Genomic DNA, 27,231 nt, shown 5'->3' with positions numbered 1-27,231 from the left:
CACTCCATGGCAGCTGCAATAGGCTAAATTACTTGATGCTCTCGTCAAAACGTCACTCAAGCCTATAGCCTCAGCGCATTATTTCTTTCAAAAAAGGTGGAGAAAAGAGCACAAGTTGCTTGCTGTGTGTATGGCAACATTGTATCGTGTCGATTTCCTTTTTCTTTTCAAGCAACTGTTTTGATTCTTATTTACAGGCTCAGGAGAACCTGGGGTAACCGATGAATACGTTGTTGAGACCGAGCCCACCAAAAAGACCCGTGCAACTCCAAGGCAACCGGAACAAACAGCAGCGCCCGAAGCCTTCACCACGGAAGAGGAAGAAGAGACTGACGAGTATTTCAGGGAGACAACCAGCGTGCCCAGACGGCCAGTAACATCAGAGCCCACAGGTAAACCACAGGTTAGCAGGGACAGGTATCCAGACAAGACCACAATGTCCCCGGATGAAGACAGGACAACAAAAGCGCCAAGAAAACAACCAACAGAAACAGCGTTTGTAACAAGAGACAAGACCACACCCAGACAACCGGAAATACCAACAGACATATTCGAAGAGCCTGAAGCAACACAGCAACCTTTCACGGGCACACCAGGCCAGACAGTTGGCACAGAGGCGCCAGATGCCACTGACAGGGTTACAGTACGTACAAGGCGACCCGCTGAAAAGAAAGAGAAGACGACGGCTCCCGTGGCGGTGACTGGCATCAAAGTTCCCAGAGACTTGGTTTTGATTCTTGACTCATCCGACAACGTTTCTCCAGACGACTTTGAAAACATGAGAGTGTTTGCCAGAAGAATAGTCGAATCCTCAGACATTGACGGTGGTTCTCTCCGCGTGGGATTATTGACGTATGGCAGAAAAACAGACATTCCTTTCCAGATGAATCGATATTCGACAAAAGCCGATGTCTTGGATGCGATAAACAAGGTCAAGTACACTGGGGGCAAAGCCAATCTGGCCGGAGCTCTCAGGTCTTTCAGAAAAGACATGTTTAAGTTATCCTCGGGAGACCGTAAAGATGTGCCAGATGTTGCTGTATTGGTGACAGGCGGAGAATCCAGTGTGAATACTGAGTGGGTTGTCCCTGCCGCTAGAACTGCTCGTCAAAGAGGAATTTCTGTCTACGGTGTTGGAGTAGGTCTGACTAACACCCGTGAGCTCAGGGAAGTAGTTAGCCAACCAGTTGGAGACTACATATTCACGGTTAGACGTAGCCAGTCCTTGCCTGATGTTCAGGGCCCACTGATTTCAGCAGTGTTTGGAGGTAAGACATGCTGCGTTTTCTTTCTGTAAATTCCCAGCCTTGTTAGCGTTTGTAAATCGCTGTGGGAAGCAGTGCAAATTGAAATTATCATCTTTCGACAGGCTCACATCATCCCTTTTATCTCTGCAATTTCTTCCAATTTTGTTTTACAGTGGCAAGAGAATCACTGTTAACAACAGCAGCACAAACTGTCCAACCGGTCACATCACTCGACAGACAGACAGAAAGCAGGAAGCCTGCGGAAGAAATCAGCACTGATCTGCCCGGGAAGACTCTTCCAACAAAGATGCTCCCCGAGGAGAAGGAATCCCTTGAACCAAGAGAAACAACGACAGCTAAAGCCAGACCAATCGTAACTCTGACTGAGGCGTCCCAGCCAGCAGCAACACCAACTGTTCAGTTAGCCCTCAAAACTGAAAGCACGACGCGAGCAGAGCCAGGAGTGACCTTCACACCAGCGAAATTACCTGAAAAGCAACCTGTCACAGATGATATTGAGGGTAAGACTATATCCATAGTGTCCGTTGTGCCATCTCCACTCCATGGCAGCTGCAATAGGCTAAATTACTTGATGCTCTCGTCAAAACGTCACTCAAGCCTATAGCCTCAGCGCATTATTTCTTTCAAAAAAGGTGGAGAAAAGAGCACAAGTTGCTTGCTGTGTGTATGGCAACATTGTATCGTGTCGATTTCCTTTTTCTTTTCAAGCAACTGTTTTGATTCTTATTTACAGGCTCAGGAGAACCTGGGGTAACCGATGAATACGTTGTTGAGACCGAGCCCACCAAAAAGACCCGTGCAACTCCAAGGCAACCGGAACAAACAGCAGCGCCCGAAGCCTTCACCACGGAAGAGGAAGAAGAGACTGACGAGTATTTCAGGGAGACAACCAGCGTGCCCAGACGGCCAGTAACATCAGAGCCCACAGGTAAACCACAGGTTAGCAGGGACAGGTATCCAGACAAGACCACAATGTCCCCGGATGAAGACAGGACAACAAAAGCGCCAAGAAAACAACCAACAGAAACAGCGTTTGTAACAAGAGACAAGACCACACCCAGACAACCGGAAATACCAACAGACATATTCGAAGAGCCTGAAGCAACACAGCAACCTTTCACGGGCACACCAGGCCAGACAGTTGGCACAGAGGCGCCAGATGCCACTGACAGGTTTACAGTACGTACAAGGCGACCCGCTGAAAAGAAAGAGAAGACGACGGCTCCCGTGGCGGTGACTGGCATCAAAGTTCCCAGAGACTTGGTTTTGATTCTTGACTCATCCGACAACGTTTCTCCAGACGACTTTGAAAACATGAGAGTGTTTGCCAGAAGAATAGTCGAATCCTCAGACATTGACGGTGGTTCTCTCCGCGTGGGATTATTGACGTATGGCAGAAAAACAGACATTCCTTTCCAGATGAATCGATATTCGACAAAAGCCGATGTCTTGGATGCGATAAACAAGGTCAAGTACACTGGGGGCAAAGCCAATCTGGCCGGAGCTCTCAGGTCTTTCAGAAAAGACATGTTTAAGTTATCCTCGGGAGACCGTAAAGATGTGCCAGATGTTGCTGTATTGGTGACAGGCGGAGAATCCAGTGTGAATACTGAGTGGGTTGTCCCTGCCGCTAGAACTGCTCGTCAAAGAGGAATTTCTATCTACGGTGTTGGAGTAGGTCTGACTAACACCCGTGAGCTCAGGGAAGTAGTTAGCCAACCAGTTGGAGACTACATATTCACGGTTAGACGTAGCCAGTCCTTGCCTGATGTTCAGGGCCCACTGATTTCAGCAGTGTTTGGAGGTAAGACATGCTGCGTTTTCTTTCTGTAAATTCCCAGCCTTGTTAGCGTTTGTAAATCGCTGTGGGAAGCAGTGCAAATTGAAATTATCATCTTTCGACAGGCTCACATCATCCCTTTTATCTCTGCAATTTCTTCCAATTTTGTTTTACAGTGGCAAGAGAATCACTGTTAACAACAGCAGCACAAACTGTCCAACCGGTCACATCACTCGACAGACAGACAGAAAGCAGGAAGCCTGCGGAAGAAATCAGCACTGATCTGCCCGGGAAGACTCTTCCAACAAAGATGCTCCCCGAGGAGAAGGAATCCCTTGAACCAAGAGAAACAACGACAGCTAAAGCCAGACCAATCGTAACTCTGACTGAGGCGTCCCAGCCAGCAGCAACACCAACTGTTCAGTTAGCCCTCAAAACTGAAAGCACGACGCGAGCAGAGCCAGGAGTGACCTTCACACCAGCGAAATTACCTGAAAAGCAACCTGTCACAGATGATATTGAGGGTAAGACTATATCCATAGTGTCCGTTGTGCCATCTCCACTCCATGGCAGCTGCAATAGGCTAAATTACTTGATGCTCTCGTCAAAACGTCACTCAAGCCTATAGCCTCAGCGCATTATTTCTTTCAAAAAAGGTGGAGAAAAGAGCACAAGTTGCTTGCTGTGTGTATGGCAACATTGTATCGTGTCGATTTCCTTTTTCTTTTCAAGCAACTGTTTTGATTCTTATTTACAGGCTCAGGAGAACCTGGGGTAACCGATGAATACGTTGTTGAGACCGAGCCCACCAAAAAGACCCGTGCAACTCCAAGGCAACCGGAACAAACAGCAGCGCCCGAAGCCTTCACCACGGAAGAGGAAGAAGAGACTGACGAGTATTTCAGGGAGACAACCAGCGTGCCCAGACGGCCAGTAACATCAGAGCCCACAGGTAAACCACAGGTTAGCAGGGACAGGTATCCAGACAAGACCACAATGTCCCCGGATGAAGACAGGACAACAAAAGCGCCAAGAAAACAACCAACAGAAACAGCGTTTGTAACAAGAGACAAGACCACACCCAGACAACCGGAAATACCAACAGACATATTCGAAGAGCCTGAAGCAACACAGCAACCTTTCACGGGCACACCAGGCCAGACAGTTGGCACAGAGGCGCCAGATGCCACTGACAGGGTTACAGTACGTACAAGGCGACCCGCTGAAAAGAAAGAGAAGACGACGGCTCCCGTGGCGGTGACTGGCATCAAAGTTCCCAGAGACTTGGTTTTGATTCTTGACTCATCAGACAACGTTTCTCCAGACGACTTTGAAAACATGAGAGTGTTTGCCAGAAGAATAGTCGAATCCTCAGACATTGACGGTGGTTCTCTCCGCGTGGGATTATTGACGTATGGCAGAAAAACAGACATTCCTTTCCAGATGAATCGATATTCGACAAAAGCCGATGTCTTGGATGCGATAAACAAGGTCAAGTACACTGGGGGCAAAGCCAATCTGGCCGGAGCTCTCAGGTCTTTCAGAAAAGACATGTTTAAGTTATCCTCGGGAGACCGTAAAGATGTGCCAGATGTTGCTGTATTGGTGACAGGCGGAGAATCCAGTGTGAATACTGAGTGGGTTGTCCCTGCCGCTAGAACTGCTCGTCAAAGAGGAATTTCTGTCTACGGTGTTGGAGTAGGTCTGACTAACACCCGTGAGCTCAGGGAAGTAGTTAGCCAACCAGTTGGAGACTACATATTCACGGTTAGACGTAGCCAGTCCTTGCCTGATGTTCAGGGCCCACTGATTTCAGCAGTGTTTGGAGGTAAGACATGCTGCGTTTTCTTTCTGTAAATTCCCAGCCTTGTTAGCGTTTGTAAATCGCTGTGGGAAGCAGTGCAAATTGAAATTATCATCTTTCGACAGGCTCACATCATCCCTTTTATCTCTGCAATTTCTTCCAATTTTGTTTTACAGTGGCAAGAGAATCACTGTTAACAACAGCAGCACAAACTGTCCAACCGGTCACATCACTCGACAGACAGACAGAAAGCAGGAAGCCTGCGGAAGAAATCAGCACTGATCTGCCCGGGAAGACTCTTCCAACAAAGATGCTCCCCGAGGAGAAGGAATCCCTTGAACCAAGAGAAACAACGACAGCTAAAGCCAGACCAATCGTAACTCTGACTGAGGCGTCCCAGCCAGCAGCAACACCAACTGTTCAGTTAGCCCTCAAAACTGAAAGCACGACGCGAGCAGAGCCAGGAGTGACCTTCACACCAGCGAAATTACCTGAAAAGCAACCTGTCACAGATGATATTGAGGGTAAGACTATATCCATAGTGTCCGTTGTGCCATCTCCACTCCATGGCAGCTGCAATAGGCTAAATTACTTGATGCTCTCGTCAAAACGTCACTCAAGCCTATAGCCTCAGCGCATTATTTCTTTCAAAAAAGGTGGAGAAAAGAGCACAAGTTGCTTGCTGTGTGTATGGCAACACTGTATCGTGTCGATTTCCTTTTTCTTTTCAAGCAACTGTTTTGATTCTTATTTACAGGCTCAGGAGAACCTGGGGTAACCGATGAATACGTTGTTGAGACCGAGCCCACCAAAAAGACCCGTGCAACTCCAAGGCAACCGGAACAAACAGCAGCGCCCGAAGCCTTCACCACGGAAGAGGAAGAAGAGACTGACGAGTATTTCAGGGAGACAACCAGCGTGCCCAGACGGCCAGTAACATCAGAGCCCACAGGTAAACCACAGGTTAGCAGGGACAGGTATCCAGACAAGACCACAATGTCCCCGGATGAAGACAGGACAACAAAAGCGCCAAGAAAACAACCAACAGAAACAGCGTTTGTAACAAGAGACAAGACCACACCCAGACAACCGGAAATACCAACAGACATATTCGAAGAGCCTGAAGCAACACAGCAACCTTTCACGGGCACACCAGGCCAGACAGTTGGCACAGAGGCGCCAGATGCCACTGACAGGTTTACAGTACGTACAAGGCGACCCGCTGAAAAGAAAGAGAAGACGACGGCTCCCGTGGCGGTGACTGGCATCAAAGTTCCCAGAGACTTGGTTTTGATTCTTGACTCATCCGACAACGTTTCTCCAGACGACTTTGAAAACATGAGAGTGTTTGCCAGAAGAATAGTCGAATCCTCAGACATTGACGGTGGTTCTCTCCGCGTGGGATTATTGACGTATGGCAGAAAAACAGACATTCCTTTCCAGATGAATCGATATTCGACAAAAGCCGATGTCTTGGATGCGATAAACAAGGTCAAGTACACTGGGGGCAAAGCCAATCTGGCCGGAGCTCTCAGGTCTTTCAGAAAAGACATGTTTAAGTTATCCTCGGGAGACCGTAAAGATGTGCCAGATGTTGCTGTATTGGTGACAGGCGGAGAATCCAGTGTGAATACTGAGTGGGTTGTCCCTGCCGCTAGAACTGCTCGTCAAAGAGGAATTTCTGTCTACGGTGTTGGAGTAGGTCTGACTAACACCCGTGAGCTCAGGGAAGTAGTTAGCCAACCAGTTGGAGACTACATATTCACGGTTAGACGTAGCCAGTCCTTGCCTGATGTTCAGGGCCCACTGATTTCAGCAGTGTTTGGAGGTAAGACATGCTGCGTTTTCTTTCTGTAAATTCCCAGCCTTGTTAGCGTTTGTAAATCGCTGTGGGAAGCAGTGCAAATTGAAATTATCATCTTTCGACAGGCTCACATCATCCCTTTTATCTCTGCAATTTCTTCCAATTTTGTTTTACAGTGGCAAGAGAATCACTGTTAACAACAGCAGCACAAACTGTCCAACCGGTCACATCACTCGACAGACAGACAGAAAGCAGGAAGCCTGCGGAAGAAATCAGCACTGATCTGCCCGGGAAGACTCTTCCAACAAAGATGCTCCCCGAGGAGAAGGAATCCCTTGAACCAAGAGAAACAACGACAGCTAAAGCCAGACCAATCGTAACTCTGACTGAGGCGTCCCAGCCAGCAGCAACACCAACTGTTCAGTTAGCCCTCAAAACTGAAAGCACGACGCGAGCAGAGCCAGGAGTGACCTTCACACCAGCGAAATTACCTGAAAAGCAACCTGTCACAGATGATATTGAGGGTAAGACTATATCCATAGTGTCCGTTGTGCCATCTCCACTCCATGGCAGCTGCAATAGGCTAAATTACTTGATGCTCTCCTCAAAACGTCACTCAAGCCTATAGCCTCAGCGCATTATTTCTTTCAAAAAAGGTGGAGAAAAGAGCACAAGTTGCTTGCTGTGTGTATGGCAACATTGTATCGTGTCGATTTCCTTTTTCTTTTCAAGCAACTGTTTTGATTCTTATTTACAGGCTCAGGAGAACCTGGGGTAACCGATGAATACGTTGTTGAGACCGAGCCCACCAAAAAGACCCGTGCAACTCCAAGGCAACCGGAACAAACAGCAGCGCCCGAAGCCTTCACCACGGAAGAGGAAGAAGAGACTGACGAGTATTTCAGGGAGACAACCAGCGTGCCCAGACGGCCAGTAACATCAGAGCCCACAGGTAAACCAGAGGTTAGCAGGGACAGGTATCCAGACAAGACCACAATGTCCCCGGATGAAGACAGGACAACAAAAGCGCCAAGAAAACAACCAACAGAAACAGCGTTTGTAACAAGAGACAAGACCACACCCAGACAACCGGAAATACCAACAGATATATTCGAAGAGCCTGGAGCAACACAGCAACCTTTCACGGGCACACCAGGCCAGACAGTTGGCACAGAGGCGCCAGATGCCACTGACAGGTTTACAGTACGTACAAGACGACCCGCTGAAAAGAAAGAGAAGACGACGGCTCCCGTGGCGGTGACTGGCATCAAAGTTCCCAGAGACTTGGTTTTGATTCTTGACTCATCCGACAACGTTTCTCCAGACGACTTTGAAAACATGAGAGTGTTTGCCAGAAGAATAGTCGAATCCTCAGACATTGACGGTGGTTCTCTCCGCGTGGGATTATTGACGTATGGCAGAAAAACAGACATTCCTTTCCAGATGAATCGATATTCGACAAAAGCCGATGTCTTGGATGCGATAAACAAGGTCAAGTACACTGGGGGCAAAGCCAATCTGGCCGGAGCTCTCAGGTCTTTCAGAAAAGACATGTTTAAGTTATCCTCGGGAGACCGTAAAGATGTGCCAGATGTTGCTGTATTGGTGACAGGCGGAGAATCCAGTGTGAATACTGAGTGGGTTGTCCCTGCCGCTAGAACTGCTCGTCAAAGAGGAATTTCTGTCTACGGTGTTGGAGTAGGTCTGACTAACACCCGTGAGCTCAGGGAAGTAGTTAGCCAACCAGTTGGAGACTACATATTCACGGTTAGACGTAGCCAGTCCTTGCCTGATGTTCAGGGCCCACTGATTTCAGCAGTGTTTGGAGGTAAGACATGCTGCGTTTTCTTTCTGTAAATTCCCAGCCTTGTTAGCGTTTGTAAATCGCTGTGGGAAGCAGTGCAAATTGAAATTATCATCTTTCGACAGGCTCACATCATCCCTTTTATCTCTGCAATTTCTTCCAATTTTGTTTTACAGTGGCAAGAGAATCACTGTTAACAACAGCAGCACAAACTGTCCAACCGGTCACATCACTCGACAGACAGACAGAAAGCAGGAAGCCTGCGGAAGAAATCAGCACTGATCTGCCCGGGAAGACTCTTCCAACAAAGATGCTCCCCGAGGAGAAGGAATCCCTTGAACCAAGAGAAACAACGACAGCTAAAGCCAGACCAATCGTAACTCTGACTGAGGCGTCCCAGCCAGCAGCAACACCAACTGTTCAGTTAGCCCTCAAAACTGAAAGCACGACGCGAGCAGAGCCAGGAGTGACCTTCACACCAGCGAAATTACCTGAAAAGCAACCTGTCACAGATGATATTGAGGGTAAGACTATATCCATAGTGTCCGTTGTGCCATCTCCACTCCATGGCAGCTGCAATAGGCTAAATTACTTGATGCTCTCGTCAAAACGTCACTCAAGCCTATAGCCTCAGCGCATTATTTCTTTCAAAAAAGGTGGAGAAAAGAGCACAAGTTGCTTGCTGTGTGTATGGCAACATTGTATCGTGTCGATTTCCTTTTTCTTTTCAAGCAACTGTTTTGATTCTTATTTACAGGCTCAGGAGAACCTGGGGTAACCGATGAATACGTTGTTGAGACCGAGCCCACCAAAAAGACCCGTGCAACTCCAAGGCAACCGGAACAAACAGCAGCGCCCGAAGCCTTCACCACGGAAGAGGAAGAAGAGACTGACGAGTATTTCAGGGAGACAACCAGCGTGCCCAGACGGCCAGTAACATCAGAGCCCACAGGTAAACCAGAGGTTAGCAGGGACAGGTATCCAGACAAGACCACAATGTCCCCGGATGAAGACAGGACAACAAAAGCGCCAAGAAAACAACCAACAGAAACAGCGTTTGTAACAAGAGACAAGACCACACCCAGACAACCGGAAATACCAACAGACATATTCGAAGAGCCTGAAGCAACACAGCAACCTTTCACGGGCACACCAGGCCAGACAGTTGGCACAGAGGCGCCAGATGCCACTGACAGGGTTACAGTACGTACAAGGCGACCCGCTGAAAAGAAAGAGAAGACGACGGCTCCCGTGGCGGTGACTGGCATCAAAGTTCCCAGAGACTTGGTTTTGATTCTTGACTCATCCGACAACGTTTCTCCAGACGACTTTGAAAACATGAGAGTGTTTGCCAGAAGAATAGTCGAATCCTCAGACATTGACGGTGGTTCTCTCCGCGTGGGATTATTGACGTATGGCAGAAAAACAGACATTCCTTTCCAGATGAATCGATATTCGACAAAAGCCGATGTCTTGGATGCGATAAACAAGGTCAAGTACACTGGGGGCAAAGCCAATCTGGCCGGAGCTCTCAGGTCTTTCAGAAAAGACATGTTTAAGTTATCCTCGGGAGACCGTAAAGATGTGCCAGATGTTGCTGTATTGGTGACAGGCGGAGAATCCAGTGTGAATACTGAGTGGGTTGTCCCTGCCGCTAGAACTGCTCGTCAAAGAGGAATTTCTGTCTACGGTGTTGGAGTAGGTCTGACTAACACCCGTGAGCTCAGGGAAGTAGTTAGCCAACCAGTTGGAGACTACATATTCACGGTTAGACGTAGCCAGTCCTTGCCTGATGTTCAGGGCCCACTGATTTCAGCAGTGTTTGGAGGTAAGACATGCTGCGTTTTCTTTCTGTAAATTCCCAGCCTTGTTAGCGTTTGTAAATCGCTGTGGGAAGCAGTGCAAATTGAAATTATCATCTTTCGACAGGCTCACATCATCCCTTTGATCTCTGCAATTTCTTCCAATTTTGTTTTACAGTGGCAAGAGAATCACTGTTAACAACAGCAGCACAAACTGTCCAACCGGTCACATCACTCGACAGACAGACAGAAAGCAGGAAGCCTGCGGAAGAAATCAGCACTGATCTGCCCGGGAAGACTCTTCCAACAAAGATGCTCCCCGAGGAGAAGGAATCCCTTGAACCAAGAGAAACAACGACAGCTAAAGCCAGACCAATCGTAACTCTGACTGAGGCGTCCCAGCCAGCAGCAACACCAACTGTTCAGTTAGCCCTCAAAACTGAAAGCACGACGCGAGCAGAGCCAGGAGTGACCTTCACACCAGCGAAATTACCTGAAAAGCAACCTGTCACAGATGATATTGAGGGTAAGACTATATCCATAGTGTCCGTTGTGCCATCTCCACTCCATGGCAGCTGCAATAGGCTAAATTACTTGATGCTCTCGTCAAAACGTCACTCAAGCCTATAGCCTCAGCGCATTATTTCTTTCAAAAAAGGTGGAGAAAAGAGCACAAGTTGCTTGCTGTGTGTATGGCAACATTGTATCGTGTCGATTTCCTTTTTCTTTTCAAGCAACTGTTTTGATTCTTATTTACAGGCTCAGGAGAACCTGGGGTAACCGATGAATACGTTGTTGAGACCGAGCCCACCAAAAAGACCCGTGCAACTCCAAGGAAACCGGAACAAACAGCAGCGCCCGAAGCCTTCACCACGGAAGAGGAAGAAGAGACTGACGAGTATTTCAGGGAGACAACCAGCGTGCCCAGACGGCCAGTAACATCAGAGCCCACAGGTAAACCAGAGGTTAGCAGGGACAGGTATCCAGACAAGACCACAATGTCCCCGGATGAAGACAGGACAACAAAAGCGCCAAGAAAACAACCAACAGAAACAGCGTTTGTAACAAGAGACAAGACCACACCCAGACAACCGGAAATACCAACAGACATATTCGAAGAGCCTGGAGCAACACAGCAACCTTTCACGGGCACACCAGGCCAGACAGTTGGCACAGAGGCGCCAGATGCCACTGACAGGTTTACAGTACGTACAAGACGACCCGCTGAAAAGAAAGAGAAGACGACGGCTCCCGTGGCGGTGACTGGCATCAAAGTTCCCAGAGACTTGGTTTTGATTCTTGACTCATCCGACAACGTTTCTCCAGACGACTTTGAAAACATGAGAGTGTTTGCCAGAAGAATAGTCGAATCCTCAGACATTGACGGTGGTTCTCTCCGAGTGGGATTATTGACGTATGGCAGAAAAACAGACATTCCTTTCCAGATGAATCGATATTCGACAAAAGCCGATGTCTTGGATGCGATAGACAAGGTCAAGTACACTGGGGGCAAAGCCAATCTGGCCGGAGCTCTCAGGTCTTTCAGAAAAGACATGTTTAAGTTATCCTCGGGAGACCGTAAAGATGTGCCAGATGTTGCTGTATTGGTGACAGGCGGAGAATCCAGTGTGAATACTGAGTGGGTTGTCCCTGCCGCTAGAACTGCTCGTCAAAGAGGAATTTCTGTCTACGGTGTTGGAGTAGGTCTGACTAACACCCGTGAGCTCAGGGAAGTAGTTAGCCAACCAGTTGGAGACTACATATTCACGGTTAGACGTAGCCAGTCCTTGCCTGATGTTCAGGGCCCACTGATTTCAGCAGTGTTTGGAGGTAAGACATGCTGCGTTTTCTTTCTGTAAATTCCCAGCCTTGTTAGCGTTTGTAAATCGCTGTGGGAAGCAGTGCAAATTGAAATTATCATCTTTCGACAGGCTCACATCATCCCTTTTATCTCTGCAATTTCTTCCAATTTTGTTTTACAGTGGCAAGAGAATCACTGTTAACAACAGCAGCACAAACTGTCCAACCGGTCACATCACTCGACAGACAGACAGAAAGCAGGAAGCCTGCGGAAGAAATCAGCACTGATCTGCCCGGGAAGACTCTTCCAACAAAGATGCTCCCCGAGGAGAAGGAATCCCTTGAACCAAGAGAAACAACGACAGCTAAAGCCAGACCAATCGTAACTCTGACTGAGGCGTCCCAGCCAGCAGCAACACCAACTGTTCAGTTAGCCCTCAAAACTGAAAGCACGACGCGAGCAGAGCCAGGAGTGACCTTCACACCAGCGAAATTACCTGAAAAGCAACCTGTCACAGATGATATTGAGGGTAAGACTATATCCATAGTGTCCGTTGTGCCATCTCCACTCCATGGCAGCTGCAATAGGCTAAATTACTTGATGCTCTCGTCAAAACGTCACTCAAGCCTATAGCCTCAGCGCATTATTTCTTTCAAAAAAGGTGGAGAAAAGAGCACAAGTTGCTTGCTGTGTGTATGGCAACATTGTATCGTGTCGATTTCCTTTTTCTTTTCAAGCAACTGTTTTGATTCTTATTTACAGGCTCAGGAGAACCTGGGGTAACCGATGAATACGTTGTTGAGACCGAGCCCACCAAAAAGACCCGTGCAACTCCAAGGAAACCGGAACAAACAGCAGCGCCCGAAGCCTTCACCACGGAAGAGGAAGAAGAGACTGACGAGTATTTCAGGGAGACAACCAGCGTGCCCAGACGGCCAGTAACATCAGAGCCCACAGGTAAACCAGAGGTTAGCAGGGACAGGTATCCAGACAAGACCACAATGTCCCCGGATGAAGACAGGACAACAAAAGCGCCAAGAAAACAACCAACAGAAACAGCGTTTGTAACAAGAGACAAGACCACACCCAGACAACCGGAAATACCAACAGACATATTCGAAGAGCCTGAAGCAACACAGCAACCTTTCACGGGCACACCAGGCCAGACAGTTGGCACAGAGGCGCCAGATGCCACTGACAGGTTTACAGTACGTACAAGGCGACCCGCTGAAAAGAAAGAGAAGACGACGGCTCCCGTGGCGGTGACTGGCATCAAAGTTCCCAGAGACTTGGTTTTGATTCTTGACTCATCCGACAACGTTTCTCCAGACGACTTTGAAAACATGAGAGTGTTTGCCAGAAGAATAGTCGAATCCTCAGACATTGACGGTGGTTCTCTCCGCGTGGGATTATTGACGTATGGCAGAAAAACAGACATTCCTTTCCAGATGAATCGATATTCGACAAAAGCCGATGTCTTGGATGCGATAAACAAGGTCAAGTACACTGGGGGCAAAGCCAATCTGGCCGGAGCTCTCAGGTCTTTCAGAAAAGACATGTTTAAGTTATCCTCGGGAGACCGTAAAGATGTGCCAGATGTTGCTGTATTGGTGACAGGCGGAGAATCCAGTGTGAATACTGAGTGGGTTGTCCCTGCCGCTAGAACTGCTCGTCAAAGAGGAATTTCTGTCTACGGTGTTGGAGTAGGTCTGACTAACACCCGTGAGCTCAGGGAAGTAGTTAGCCAACCAGTTGGAGACTACATATTCACGGTTAGACGTAGCCAGTCCTTGCCTGATGTTCAGGGCCCACTGATTTCAGCAGTGTTTGGAGGTAAGACATGCTGCGTTTTCTTTCTGTAAATTCCCAGCCTTGTTAGCGTTTGTAAATCGCTGTGGGAAGCAGTGCAAATTGAAATTATCATCTTTCGACAGGCTCACATCATCCCTTTGATCTCTGCAATTTCTTCCAATTTTGTTTTACAGTGGCAAGAGAATCACTGTTAACAACAGCAGCACAAACTGTCCAACCGGTCACATCACTCGACAGACAGACAGAAAGCAGGAAGCCTGCGGAAGAAATCAGCACTGATCTGCCCGGGAAGACTCTTCCAACAAAGATGCTCCCCGAGGAGAAGGAATCCCTTGAACCAAGAGAAACAACGACAGCTAAAGCCAGACCAATCGTAACTCTGACTGAGGCGTCCCAGCCAGCAGCAACACCAACTGTTCAGTTAGCCCTCAAAACTGAAAGCACGACGCGAGCAGAGCCAGGAGTGACCTTCACACCAGCGAAATTACCTGAAAAGCAACCTGTCACAGATGATATTGAGGGTAAGACTATATCCATAGTGTCCGTTGTGCCATCTCCACTCCATGGCAGCTGCAATAGGCTAAATTACTTGATGCTCTCGTCAAAACGTCACTCAAGCCTATAGCCTCAGCGCATTATTTCTTTCAAAAAAGGTGGAGAAAAGAGCACAAGTTGCTTGCTGTGTGTATGGCAACATTGTATCGTGTCGATTTCCTTTTTCTTTTCAAGCAACTGTTTTGATTCTTATTTACAGGCTCAGGAGAACCTGGGGTAACCGATGAATACGTTGTTGAGACCGAGCCCACCAAAAAGACCCGTGCAACTCCAAGGAAACCGGAACAAACAGCAGCGCCCGAAGCCTTCACCACGGAAGAGGAAGAAGAGACTGACGAGTATTTCAGGGAGACAACCAGCGTGCCCAGACGGCCAGTAACATCAGAGCCCACAGGTAAACCACAGGTTAGCAGGGACAGGTATCCAGACAAGACCACAATGTCCCCGGATGAAGACAGGACAACAAAAGCGCCAAGAAAACAACCAACAGAAACAGCGTTTGTAACAAGAGACAAGACCACACCCAGACAACCGGAAATACCAACAGACATATTCGAAGAGCCTGAAGCAACACAGCAACCTTTCACGGGCACACCAGGCCAGACAGTTGGCACAGAGGCGCCAGATGCCACTGACAGGTTTACAGTACGTACAAGACGACCCGCTGAAAAGAAAGAGAAGACGACGGCTCCCGTGGCGGTGACTGGCATCAAAGTTCCCAGAGACTTGGTTTTGATTCTTGACTCATCCGACAACGTTTCTCCAGACGACTTTGAAAACATGAGAGTGTTTGCCAGAAGAATAGTCGAATCCTCAGACATTGACGGTGGTTCTCTCCGCGTGGGATTATTGACGTATGGCAGAAAAACAGACATTCCTTTCCAGATGAATCGATATTCGACAAAAGCCGATGTCTTGGATGCGATAGACAAGGTCAAGTACACTGGGGGCAAAGCCAATCTGGCCGGAGCTCTCAGGTCTTTCAGAAAAGACATGTTTAAGTTATCCTCGGGAGACCGTAAAGATGTGCCAGATGTTGCTGTATTGGTGACAGGCGGAGAATCCAGTGTGAATACTGAGTGGGTTGTCCCTGCCGCTAGAACTGCTCGTCAAAGAGGAATTTCTGTCTACGGTGTTGGAGTAGGTCTGACTAACACCCGTGAGCTCAGGGAAGTAGTTAGCCAACCAGTTGGAGACTACATATTCACGGTTAGACGTAGCCAGTCCTTGCCTGATGTTCAGGGCCCACTGATTTCAGCAGTGTTTGGAGGTAAGACATGCTGCGTTTTCTTTCTGTAAATTCCCAGCCTTGTTAGCGTTTGTAAATCGCTGTGGGAAGCAGTGCAAATTGAAATTATCATCTTTCGACAGGCTCACATCATCCCTTTGATCTCTGCAATTTCTTCCAATTTTGTTTTACAGTGGCAAGAGAATCACTGTTAACAACAGCAGCACAAACTGTCCAACCGGTCACATCACTCGACAGACAGACAGAAAGCAGGAAGCCTGCGGAAGAAATCAGCACTGATCTGCCCGGGAAGACTCTTCCAACAAAGATGCTCCCCGAGGAGAAGGAATCCCTTGAACCAAGAGAAACAACGACAGCTAAAGCCAGACCAATCGTAACTCTGACTGAGGCGTCCCAGCCAGCAGCAACACCAACTGTTCAGTTAGCCCTCAAAACTGAAAGCACGACGCGAGCAGAGCCAGGAGTGACCTTCACACCAGCGAAATTACCTGAAAAGCAACCTGTCACAGATGATATTGAGGGTAAGACTATATCCATAGTGTCCGTTGTGCCATCTCCACTCCATGGCAGCTGCAATAGGCTAAATTACTTGATGCTCTCGTCAAAACGTCACTCAAGCCTATAGCCTCAGCGCATTATTTCTTTCAAAAAAGGTGGAGAAAAGAGCACAAGTTGCTTGCTGTGTGTATGGCAACATTGTATCGTGTCGATTTCCTTTTTCTTTTCAAGCAACTGTTTTGATTCTTATTTACAGGCTCAGGAGAACCTGGGGTAACCGATGAATACGTTGTTGAGACCGAGCCCACCAAAAAGACCCGTGCAACTCCAAGGAAACCGGAACAAACAGCAGCGCCCGAAGCCTTCACCACGGAAGAGGAAGAAGAGACTGACGAGTATTTCAGGGAGACAACCAGCGTGCCCAGACGGCCAGTAACATCAGAGCCCACAGGTAAACCAGAGGTTAGCAGGGACAGGTATCCAGACAAGACCACAATGTCCCCGGATGAAGACAGGACAACAAAAGCGCCAAGAAAACAACCAACAGAAACAGCGTTTGTAACAAGAGACAAGACCACACCCAGACAACCGGAAATACCAACAGACATATTCGAAGAGCCTGAAGCAACACAGCAACCTTTCACGGGCACACCAGGCCAGACAGTTGGCACAGAGGCGCCAGATGCCACTGACAGGTTTACAGTACGTACAAGGCGACCCGCTGAAAAGAAAGAGAAGACGACGGCTCCCGTGGCGGTGACTGGCATCAAAGTTCCCAGAGACTTGGTTTTGATTCTTGACTCATCCGACAACGTTTCTCCAGACGACTTTGAAAACATGAGAGTGTTTGCCAGAAGAATAGTCGAATCCTCAGACATTGACGGTGGTTCTCTCCGCGTGGGATTATTGACGTATGGCAGAAAAACAGACATTCCTTTCCAGATGAATCGATATTCGACAAAAGCCGATGTCTTGGATGCGATAAACAAGGTCAAGTACACTGGGGGCAAAGCCAATCTGGCCGGAGCTCTCAGGTCTTTCAGAAAAGACATGTTTAAGTTATCCTCGGGAGACCGTAAAGATGTGCCAGATGTTGCTGTATTGGTGACAGGCGGAGAATCCAGTGTGAATACTGAGTGGGTTGTCCCTGCCGCTAGAACTGCTCGTCAAAGAGGAATTTCTGTCTACGGTGTTGGAGTAGGTCTGACTAACACCCGTGAGCTCAGGGAAGTAGTTAGCCAACCAGTTGGAGACTACATATTCACGGTTAGACGTAGCCAGTCCTTGCCTGATGTTCAGGGCCCACTGATTTCAGCAGTGTTTGGAGGTAAGACATGCTGCGTTTTCTTTCTGTAAATTCCCAGCCTTGTTAGCGTTTGTAAATCGCTGTGGGAAGCAGTGCAAATTGAAATTATCATCTTTCGACAGGCTCACATCATCCCTTTTATCTCTGCAATTTCTTCCAATTTTGTTTTACAGTGGCAAGAGAATCACTGTTAACAACAGCAGCACAAACTGTCCAACCGGTCACATCACTCGACAGACAGACAGAAAGCAGGAAGCCTGCGGAAGAAATCAGCACTGATCTGCCCGGGAAGACTCTTCCAACAAAGATGCTCCCCGAGGAGAAGGAATCCCTTGAACCAAGAGAAACAACGACAGCTAAAGCCAGACCAATCGTAACTCTGACTGAGGCGTCCCAGCCAGCAGCAACACCAACTGTTCAGTTAGCCCTCAAAACTGAAAGCACGACGCGAGCAGAGCCAGGAGTGACCTTCACACCAGCGAAATTACCTGAAAAGCAACCTGTCACAGATGATATTGAGGGTAAGACTATATCCATAGTGTCCGTTGTGCCATCTCCACTCCATGGCAGCTGCAATAGGCTAAATTACTTGATGCTCTCGTCAAAACGTCACTCAAGCCTATAGCCTCAGCGCATTATTTCTTTCAAAAAAGGTGGAGAAAAGAGCACAAGTTGCTTGCTGTGTGTATGGCAACATTGTATCGTGTCGATTTCCTTTTTCTTTTCAAGCAACTGTTTTGATTCTTATTTACAGGCTCAGGAGAACCTGGGGTAACCGATGAATACGTTGTTGAGACCGAGCCCACCAAAAAGACCCGTGCAACTCCAAGGCAACCGGAACAAACAGCAGCGCCCGAAGCCTTCACCACGGAAGAGGAAGAAGAGACTGACGAGTATTTCAGGGAGACAACCAGCGTGCCCAGACGGCCAGTAACATCAGAGCCCACAGGTAAACCACAGGTTAGCAGGGACAGGTATCCAGACAAGACCACAATGTCCCCGGATGAAGACAGGACAACAAAAGCGCCAAGAAAACAACCAACAGAAACAGCGTTTGTAACAAGAGACAAGACCACACCCAGACAACCGGAAATACCAACAGACATATTCGAAGAGCCTGAAGCAACACAGCAACCTTTCACGGGCACACCAGGCCAGACAGTTGGCACAGAGGCGCCAGATGCCACTGACAGGGTTACAGTACGTACAAGGCGACCCGCTGAAAAGAAAGAGAAGACGACGGCTCCCGTGGCGGTGACTGGCATCAAAGTTCCCAGAGACTTGGTTTTGATTCTTGACTCATCCGACAACGTTTCTCCAGACGACTTTGAAAACATGAGAGTGTTTGCCAGAAGAATAGTCGAATCCTCAGACATTGACGGTGGTTCTCTCCGCGTGGGATTATTGACGTATGGCAGAAAAACAGACATTCCTTTCCAGATGAATCGATATTCGACAAAAGCCGATGTCTTGGATGCGATAAACAAGGTCAAGTACACTGGGGGCAAAGCCAATCTGGCCGGAGCTCTCAGGTCTTTCAGAAAAGACATGTTTAAGTTATCCTCGGGAGACCGTAAAGATGTGCCAGATGTTGCTGTATTGGTGACAGGCGGAGAATCCAGTGTGAATACTGAGTGGGTTGTCCCTGCCGCTAGAACTGCTCGTCAAAGAGGAATTTCTGTCTACGGTGTTGGAGTAGGTCTGACTAACACCCGTAAGCTCAGGGAAGTAGTTAGCCAACCAGTTGGAGACTACATATTCACGGTTAGACGTAGCCAGTCCTTGCCTGATGTTCAGGGCCCACTGATTTCAGCAGTGTTTGGAGGTAAGACATGCTGCGTTTTCTTTCTGTAAATTCCCAGCCTTGTTAGCGTTTGTAAATCGCTGTGGGAAGCAGTGCAAATTGAAATTATCATCTTTCGACAGGCTCACATCATCCCTTTGATCTCTGCAATTTCTTCCAATTTTGTTTTACAGTGGCAAGAGAATCACTGTTAACAACAGCAGCACAAACTGTCCAACCGGTCACATCACTCGACAGACAGACAGAAAGCAGGAAGCCTGCGGAAGAAATCAGCACTGATCTGCCCGGGAAGACTCTTCCAACAAAGATGCTCCCCGAGGAGAAGGAATCCCTTGAACCAAGAGAAACAACGACAGCTAAAGCCAGACCAATCGTAACTCTGACTGAGGCGTCCCAGCCAGCAGCAACACCAACTGTTCAGTTAGCCCTCAAAACTGAAAGCACGACGCGAGCAGAGCCAGGAGTGACCTTCACACCAGCGAAATTACCTGAAAAGCAACCTGTCACAGATGATATTGAGGGTAAGACTATATCCATAGTGTCCGTTGTGCCATCTCCACTCCATGGCAGCTGCAATAGGCTAAATTACTTGATGCTCTCGTCAAAACGTCACTCAAGCCTATAGCCTCAGCGCATTATTTCTTTCAAAAAAGGTGGAGAAAAGAGCACAAGTTGCTTGCTGTGTGTATGGCAACATTGTATCGTGTCGATTTCCTTTTTCTTTTCAAGCAACTGTTTTGATTCTTATTTACAGGCTCAGGAGAACCTGGGGTAACCGATGAATACGTTGTTGAGACCGAGCCCACCAAAAAGACCCGTGCAACTCCAAGGAAACCGGAACAAACAGCAGCGCCCGAAGCCTTCACCACGGAAGAGGAAGAAGAGACTGACGAGTATTTCAGGGAGACAACCAGCGTGCCCAGACGGCCAGTAACATCAGAGCCCACAGGTAAACCACAGGTTAGCAGGGACAGGTATCCAGACAAGACCACAATGTCCCCGGATGAAGACAGGACAACAAAAGCGCCAAGAAAACAACCAACAGAAACAGCGTTTGTAACAAGAGACAAGACCACACCCAGACAACCGGAAATACCAACAGACATATTCGAAGAGCCTGAAGCAACACAGCAACCTTTCACGGGCACACCAGGCCAGACAGTTGGCACAGAGGCGCCAGATGCCACTGACAGGTTTACAGTACGTACAAGACGACCCGCTGAAAAGAAAGAGAAGACGACGGCTCCCGTGGCGGTGACTGGCATCAAAGTTCTCAGAGACTTGGTTTTGATTCTTGACTCATCCGACAACGTTTCTCCAGACGACTTTGAAAACATGAGAGTGTTTGCCAGAAGAATAGTCGAATCCTCAGACATTGACGGTGGTTCTCTCCGCGTGGGATTATTGACGTATGGCAGAAAAACAGACATTCCTTTCCAGATGAATCGATATTCGACAAAAGCCGATGTCTTGGATGCGATAAACAAGGTCAAGTACACTGGGGGCAAAGCCAATCTGGCCGGAGCTCTCAGGTCTTTCAGAAAAGACATGTTTAAGTTATCCTCGGGAGACCGTAAAGATGTGCCAGATGTTGCTGTATTGGTGACAGGCGGAGAATCCAGTGTGAATACTGAGTGGGTTGTCCCTGCCGCTAGAACTGCTCGTCAAAGAGGAATTTCTGTCTACGGTGTTGGAGTAGGTCTGACTAACACCCGTGAGCTCAGGGAAGTAGTTAGCCAACCAGTTGGAGACTACATATTCACGGTTAGACGTAGCCAGTCCTTGCCTGATGTTCAGGGCCCACTGATTTCAGCAGTGTTTGGAGGTAAGACATGCTGCGTTTTCTTTCTGTAAATTCCCAGCCTTGTTAGCGTTTGTAAATCGCTGTGGGAAGCAGTGCAAATTGAAATTATCATCTTTCGACAGGCTCACATCATCCCTTTGATCTCTGCAATTTCTTCCAATTTTGTTTTACAGTGGCAAGAGAATCACTGTTAACAACAGCAGCACAAACTGTCCAACCGGTCACATCACTCGACAGACAGACAGAAAGCAGGAAGCCTGCGGAAGAAATCAGCACTGATCTGCCCGGGAAGACTCTTCCAACAAAGATGCTCCCCGAGGAGAAGGAATCCCTTGAACCAAGAGAAACAACGACAGCTAAAGCCAGACCAATCGTAACTCTGACTGAGGCGTCCCAGCCAGCAGCAACACCAACTGTTCAGTTAGCCCTCAAAACTGAAAGCACGACGCGAGCAGAGCCAGGAGTGACCTTCACACCAGCGAAATTACCTGAAAAGCAACCTGTCACAGATGATATTGAGGGTAAGACTATATCCATAGTGTCCGTTGTGCCATCTCCACTCCATGGCAGCTGCAATAGGCTAAATTACTTGATGCTCTCGTCAAAACGTCACTCAAGCCTATAGCCTCAGCGCATTATTTCTTTCAAAAAAGGTGGAGAAAAGAGCACAAGTTGCTTGCTGTGTGTATGGCAACATTGTATCGTGTCGATTTCCTTTTTCTTTTCAAGCAACTGTTTTGATTCTTATTTACAGGCTCAGGAGAACCTGGGGTAACCGATGAATACGTTGTTGAGACCGAGCCCACCAAAAAGACCCGTGCAACTCCAAGGCAACCGGAACAAACAGCAGCGCCCGAAGCCTTCACCACGGAAGAGGAAGAAGAGACTGACGAGTATTTCAGGGAGACAACCAGCGTGCCCAGACGGCCAGTAACATCAGAGCCCACAGGTAAACCAGAGGTTAGCAGGGACAGGTATCCAGACAAGACCACAATGTCCCCGGATGAAGACAGGACAACAAAAGCGCCAAGAAAACAACCAACAGAAACAGCGTTTGTAACAAGAGACAAGACCACACCCAGACAACCGGAAATACCAACAGACATATTCGAAGAGCCTGAAGCAACACAGCAACCTTTCACGGGCACACCAGGCCAGACAGTTGGCACAGAGGCGCCAGATGCCACTGACAGGTTTACAGTACGTACAAGGCGACCCGCTGAAAAGAAAGAGAAGACGACGGCTCCCGTGGCGGTGACTGGCATCAAAGTTCCCAGAGACTTGGTTTTGATTCTTGACTCATCCGACAACGTTTCTCCAGACGACTTTGAAAACATGAGAGTGTTTGCCAGAAGAATAGTCGAATCCTCAGACATTGACGGTGGTTCTCTCCGCGTGGGATTATTGACGTATGGCAGAAAAACAGACATTCCTTTCCAGATGAATCGATATTCGACAAAAGCCGATGTCTTGGATGCGATAAACAAGGTCAAGTACACTGGGGGCAAAGCCAATCTGGCCGGAGCTCTCAGGTCTTTCAGAAAAGACATGTTTAAGTTATCCTCGGGAGACCGTAAAGATGTGCCAGATGTTGCTGTATTGGTGACAGGCGGAGAATCCAGTGTGAATACTGAGTGGGTTGTCCCTGCCGCTAGAACTGCTCGTCAAAGAGGAATTTCTGTCTACGGTGTTGGAGTAGGTCTGACTAACACCCGTGAGCTCAGGGAAGTAGTTAGCCAACCAGTTGGAGACTACATATTCACGGTTAGACGTAGCCAGTCCTTGCCTGATGTTCAGGGCCCACTGATTTCAGCAGTGTTTGGAGGTAAGACATGCTGCGTTTTCTTTCTGTAAATTCCCAGCCTTGTTAGCGTTTGTAAATCGCTGTGGGAAGCAGTGCAAATTGAAATTATCATCTTTCGACAGGCTCACATCATCCCTTTTATCTCTGCAATTTCTTCCAATTTTGTTTTACAGTGGCAAGAGAATCACTGTTAACAACAGCAGCACAAACTGTCCAACCGGTCACATCACTCGACAGACAGACAGAAAGCAGGAAGCCTGCGGAAGAAATCAGCACTGATCTGCCCGGGAAGACTCTTCCAACAAAGATGCTCCCCGAGGAGAAGGAATCCCTTGAACCAAGAGAAACAACGACAGCTAAAGCCAGACCAATCGTAACTCTGACTGAGGCGTCCCAGCCAGCAGCAACACCAACTGTTCATTTAGCCCTCAAAACTGAAAGCACGACGCGAGCAGAGCCAGGAGTGACCTTCACACCAGCGAAATTACCTGAAAAGCAACCTGTCACAGATGATATTGAGGGTAAGACTATATCCATAGTGTCCGTTGTGCCATCTACACTCCATGGCAGCTGCAATAGGCTAAATTACTTGATGCTCTCGTCAAAACGTCACTCAAGCCTATAGCCTCAGCGCATTATTTCTTTCAAAAAAGGTGGAGAAAAGAGCACAAGTTGCTTGCTGTGTGTATGGCAACATTGTATCGTGTCGATTTCCTTTTTCTTTTCAAGCAACTGTTTTGATTCTTATTTACAGGCTCAGGAGAACCTGGGGTAACCGATGAATACGTTGTTGAGACCGAGCCCACCAAAAAGACCCGTGCAACTCCAAGGCAACCGGAACAAACAGCAGCGCCCGAAGCCTTCACCACGGAAGAGGAAGAAGAGACTGACGAGTATTTCAGGGAGACAACCAGCGTGCCCAGACGGCCAGTAACATCAGAGCCCACAGGTAAACCACAGGTTAGCAGGGACAGGTATCCAGACAAGACCACAATGTCCCCGGATGAAGACAGGACAACAAAAGCGCCAAGAAAACAACCAACAGAAACAGCGCTTGTAACAAGAGACAAGACCACACCCAGACAACCGGAAATACCAACAGACATATTCGAAGAGCCTGAAGCAACACAGCAACCTTTCACGGGCACACCAGGCCAGACAGTTGGCACAGAGGCGCCAGATGCCACTGACAGGTTTACAGTACGTACAAGGCGACCCGCTGAAAAGAAAGAGAAGACGACGGCTCCCGTGGCGGTGACTGGCATCAAAGTTCCCAGAGACTTGGTTTTGATTCTTGACTCATCCGACAACGTTTCTCCAGACGACTTTGAAAACATGAGAGTGTTTGCCAGAAGAATAGTCGAATCCTCAGACATTGACGGTGGTTCTCTCCGCGTGGGATTATTGACGTATGGCAGAAAAACAGACATTCCTTTCCAGATGAATCGATATTCGACAAAAGCCGATGTCTTGGATGCGATAAACAAGGTCAAGTACACTGGGGGCAAAGCCAATCTGGCCGGAGCTCTCAGGTCTTTCAGAAAAGACATGTTTAAGTTATCCTCGGGAGACCGTAAAGATGTGCCAGATGTTGCTGTATTGGTGACAGGCGGAGAATCCAGTGTGAATACTGAGTGGGTTGTCCCTGCCGCTAGAACTGCTCGTCAAAGAGGAATTTCTGTCTACGGTGTTGGAGTAGGTCTGACTAACACCCGTGAGCTCAGGGAAGTAGTTAGCCAACCAGTTGGAGACTACATATTCACGGTTAGACGTAGCCAGTCCTTGCCTGATGTTCAGGGCCCACTGATTTCAGCAGTGTTTGGAGGTAAGACATGCTGCGTTTTCTTTCTGTAAATTCCCAGCCTTGTTAGCGTTTGTAAATCGCTGTGGGAAGCAGTGCAAATTGAAATTATCATCTTTCGACAGGCTCACATCATCCCTTTGATCTCTGCAATTTCTTCCAATTTTGTTTTACAGTGGCAAGAGAATCACTGTTAACAACAGCAGCACAAACTGTCCAACCGGTCACATCACTCGACAGACAGACAGAAAGCAGGAAGCCTGCGGAAGAAATCAGCACTGATCTGCCCGGGAAGACTCTTCCAACAAAGATGCTCCCCGAGGAGAAGGAATCCCTTGAACCAAGAGAAACAACGACAGCTAAAGCCAGACCAATCGTAACTCTGACTGAGGCGTCCCAGCCAGCAGCAACACCAACTGTTCAGTTAGCCCTCAAAACTGAAAGCACGACGCGAGCAGAGCCAGGAGTGACCTTCACACCAGCGAAATTACCTGAAAAGCAACCTGTCACAGATGATATTGAGGGTAAGACTATATCCATAGTGTCCGTTGTGCCATCTCCACTCCATGGCAGCTGCAATAGGCTAAATTACTTGATGCTCTCGTCAAAACGTCACTCAAGCCTATAGCCTCAGCGCATTATTTCTTTCAAAAAAGGTGGAGAAAAGAGCACAAGTTGCTTGCTGTGTGTATGGCAACATTGTATCGTGTCGATTTCCTTTTTCTTTTCAAGCAACTGATTTGATTCTTATTTACAGGCTCAGGAGAACCTTGGGTAACCGATGAATACGTTGTTGAGACCGAGCCCACCAAAAAGACCCGTGCAACTCCAAGGCAACCGGAACAAACAGCAGCGCCCGAAGCCTTCACCACGGAAGAGGAAGAAGAGACTGACGAGTATTTCAGGGAGACAACCAGCGTGCCCAGACGGCCAGTAACATCAGAGCCCACAGGTAAACCACAGGTTAGCAGGGACAGGTATCCAGACAAGACCACAATGTCCCCGGATGAAGACAGGACAACAAAAGCGCCAAGAAAACAACCAACAGAAACAGCGTTTGTAACAAGAGACAAGACCACACCCAGACAACCGGAAATACCAACAGACATATTCGAAGAGCCTGAAGCAACACAGCAACCTTTCACGGGCACACCAGGCCAGACAGTTGGCACAGAGGCGCCAGATGCCACTGACAGGTTTACAGTACGTACAAGACGACCCGCTGAAAAGAAAGAGAAGACGACGGCTCCCGTGGCGGTGACTGGCATCAAAGTTCCCAGAGACTTGGTTTTGATTCTTGACTCATCCGACAACGTTTCTCCAGACGACTTTGAAAACATGAGAGTGTTTGCCAGAAGAATAGTCGAATCCTCAGACATTGACGGTGGTTCTCTCCGCGTGGGATTATTGACGTATGGCAGAAAAACAGACATTCCTTTCCAGATGAATCGATATTCGACAAAAGCCGATGTCTTGGATGCGATAGACAAGGTCAAGTACACTGGGGGCAAAGCCAATCTGGCCGGAGCTCTCAGGTCTTTCAGAAAAGACATGTTTAAGTTATCCTCGGGAGACCGTAAAGATGTGCCAGATGTTGCTGTATTGGTGACAGGCGGAGAATCCAGTGTGAATACTGAGTGGGTTGTCCCTGCCGCTAGAACTGCTCGTCAAAGAGGAATTTCTGTCTACGGTGTTGGAGTAGGTCTGACTAACACCCGTGAGCTCAGGGAAGTAGTTAGCCAACCAGTTGGAGACTACATATTCACGGTTAGACGTAGCCAGTCCTTGCCTGATGTTCAGGGCCCACTGATTTCAGCAGTGTTTGGAGGTAAGACATGCTGCGTTTTCTTTCTGTAAATTCCCAGCCTTGTTAGCGTTTGTAAATCGCTGTGGGAAGCAGTGCAAATTGAAATTATCATCTTTCGACAGGCTCACATCATCCCTTTGATCTCTGCAATTTCTTCCAATTTTGTTTTACAGTGGCAAGAGAATCACTGTTAACAACAGCAGCACAAACTGTCCAACCGGTCACATCACTCGACAGACAGACAGAAAGCAGGAAGCCTGCGGAAGAAATCAGCACTGATCTGCCCGGGAAGACTCTTCCAACAAAGATGCTCCCCGAGGAGAAGGAATCCCTTGAACCAAGAGAAACAACGACAGCTAAAGCCAGACCAATCGTAACTCTGACTGAGGCGTCCCAGCCAGCAGCAACACCAACTGTTCAGTTAGCCCTCAAAACTGAAAGCACGACGCGAGCAGAGCCAGGAGTGACCTTCACACCAGCGAAATTACCTGAAAAGCAACCTGTCACAGATGATATTGAGGGTAAGACTATATCCATAGTGTCCGTTGTGCCATCTCCACTCCATGGCAGCTGCAATAGGCTAAATTACTTGATGCTCTCGTCAAAACGTCACTCAAGCCTATAGCCTCAGCGCATTATTTCTTTCAAAAAAGGTGGAGAAAAGAGCACAAGTTGCTTGCTGTGTGTATGGCAACATTGTATCGTGTCGATTTCCTTTTTCTTTTCAA

General features: G+C 48.1%; 2 protein-coding genes across 2 annotated transcripts in view; both read left to right on the top strand.

The window, feature by feature from the left end:
* Window positions 1-883: 883 nt before the first annotated feature.
* LOC135464483 (uncharacterized) lies at window positions 884-6,358 on the top strand (the record flags this gene model as incomplete). The annotated part of the gene is made up of 4 exons (XM_064741907.1): window positions 884-946; window positions 2,535-2,603; window positions 3,009-3,056; window positions 6,311-6,358. Coding segments are annotated over exons 1-4 (228 nt in total), but the record flags the coding sequence as incomplete, so codon positions are not given.
* Window positions 6,359-11,260: 4,902 nt separating this feature from the next.
* Window positions 11,261-27,231, top strand: part of LOC135464481 (uncharacterized) — a 28,632-nt gene continuing 12,661 nt past the window's right edge. The window contains exons 1-7 of the mRNA XM_064741906.1: window positions 11,261-11,648; window positions 12,826-12,984; window positions 14,630-14,788; window positions 16,434-16,605; window positions 19,139-19,308; window positions 20,042-20,200; window positions 25,454-25,612. Of these exons, the coding sequence (XP_064597976.1) occupies window positions 11,261-11,648; window positions 12,826-12,984; window positions 14,630-14,788; window positions 16,434-16,605; window positions 19,139-19,308; window positions 20,042-20,200; window positions 25,454-25,612 (1,366 nt within the window). The remainder of the gene's footprint in view (window positions 11,649-12,825; window positions 12,985-14,629; window positions 14,789-16,433; window positions 16,606-19,138; window positions 19,309-20,041; window positions 20,201-25,453; window positions 25,613-27,231) is intronic.

Source organism: Liolophura sinensis, chromosome 4 (genome assembly GCF_032854445.1).
Source record: "Liolophura sinensis isolate JHLJ2023 chromosome 4, CUHK_Ljap_v2, whole genome shotgun sequence".
Taxonomy (NCBI): Eukaryota; Metazoa; Mollusca; class Polyplacophora; order Chitonida; family Chitonidae; genus Liolophura; species Liolophura sinensis.
This window is presented reverse-complemented; position numbering and strand designations above follow the sequence as displayed.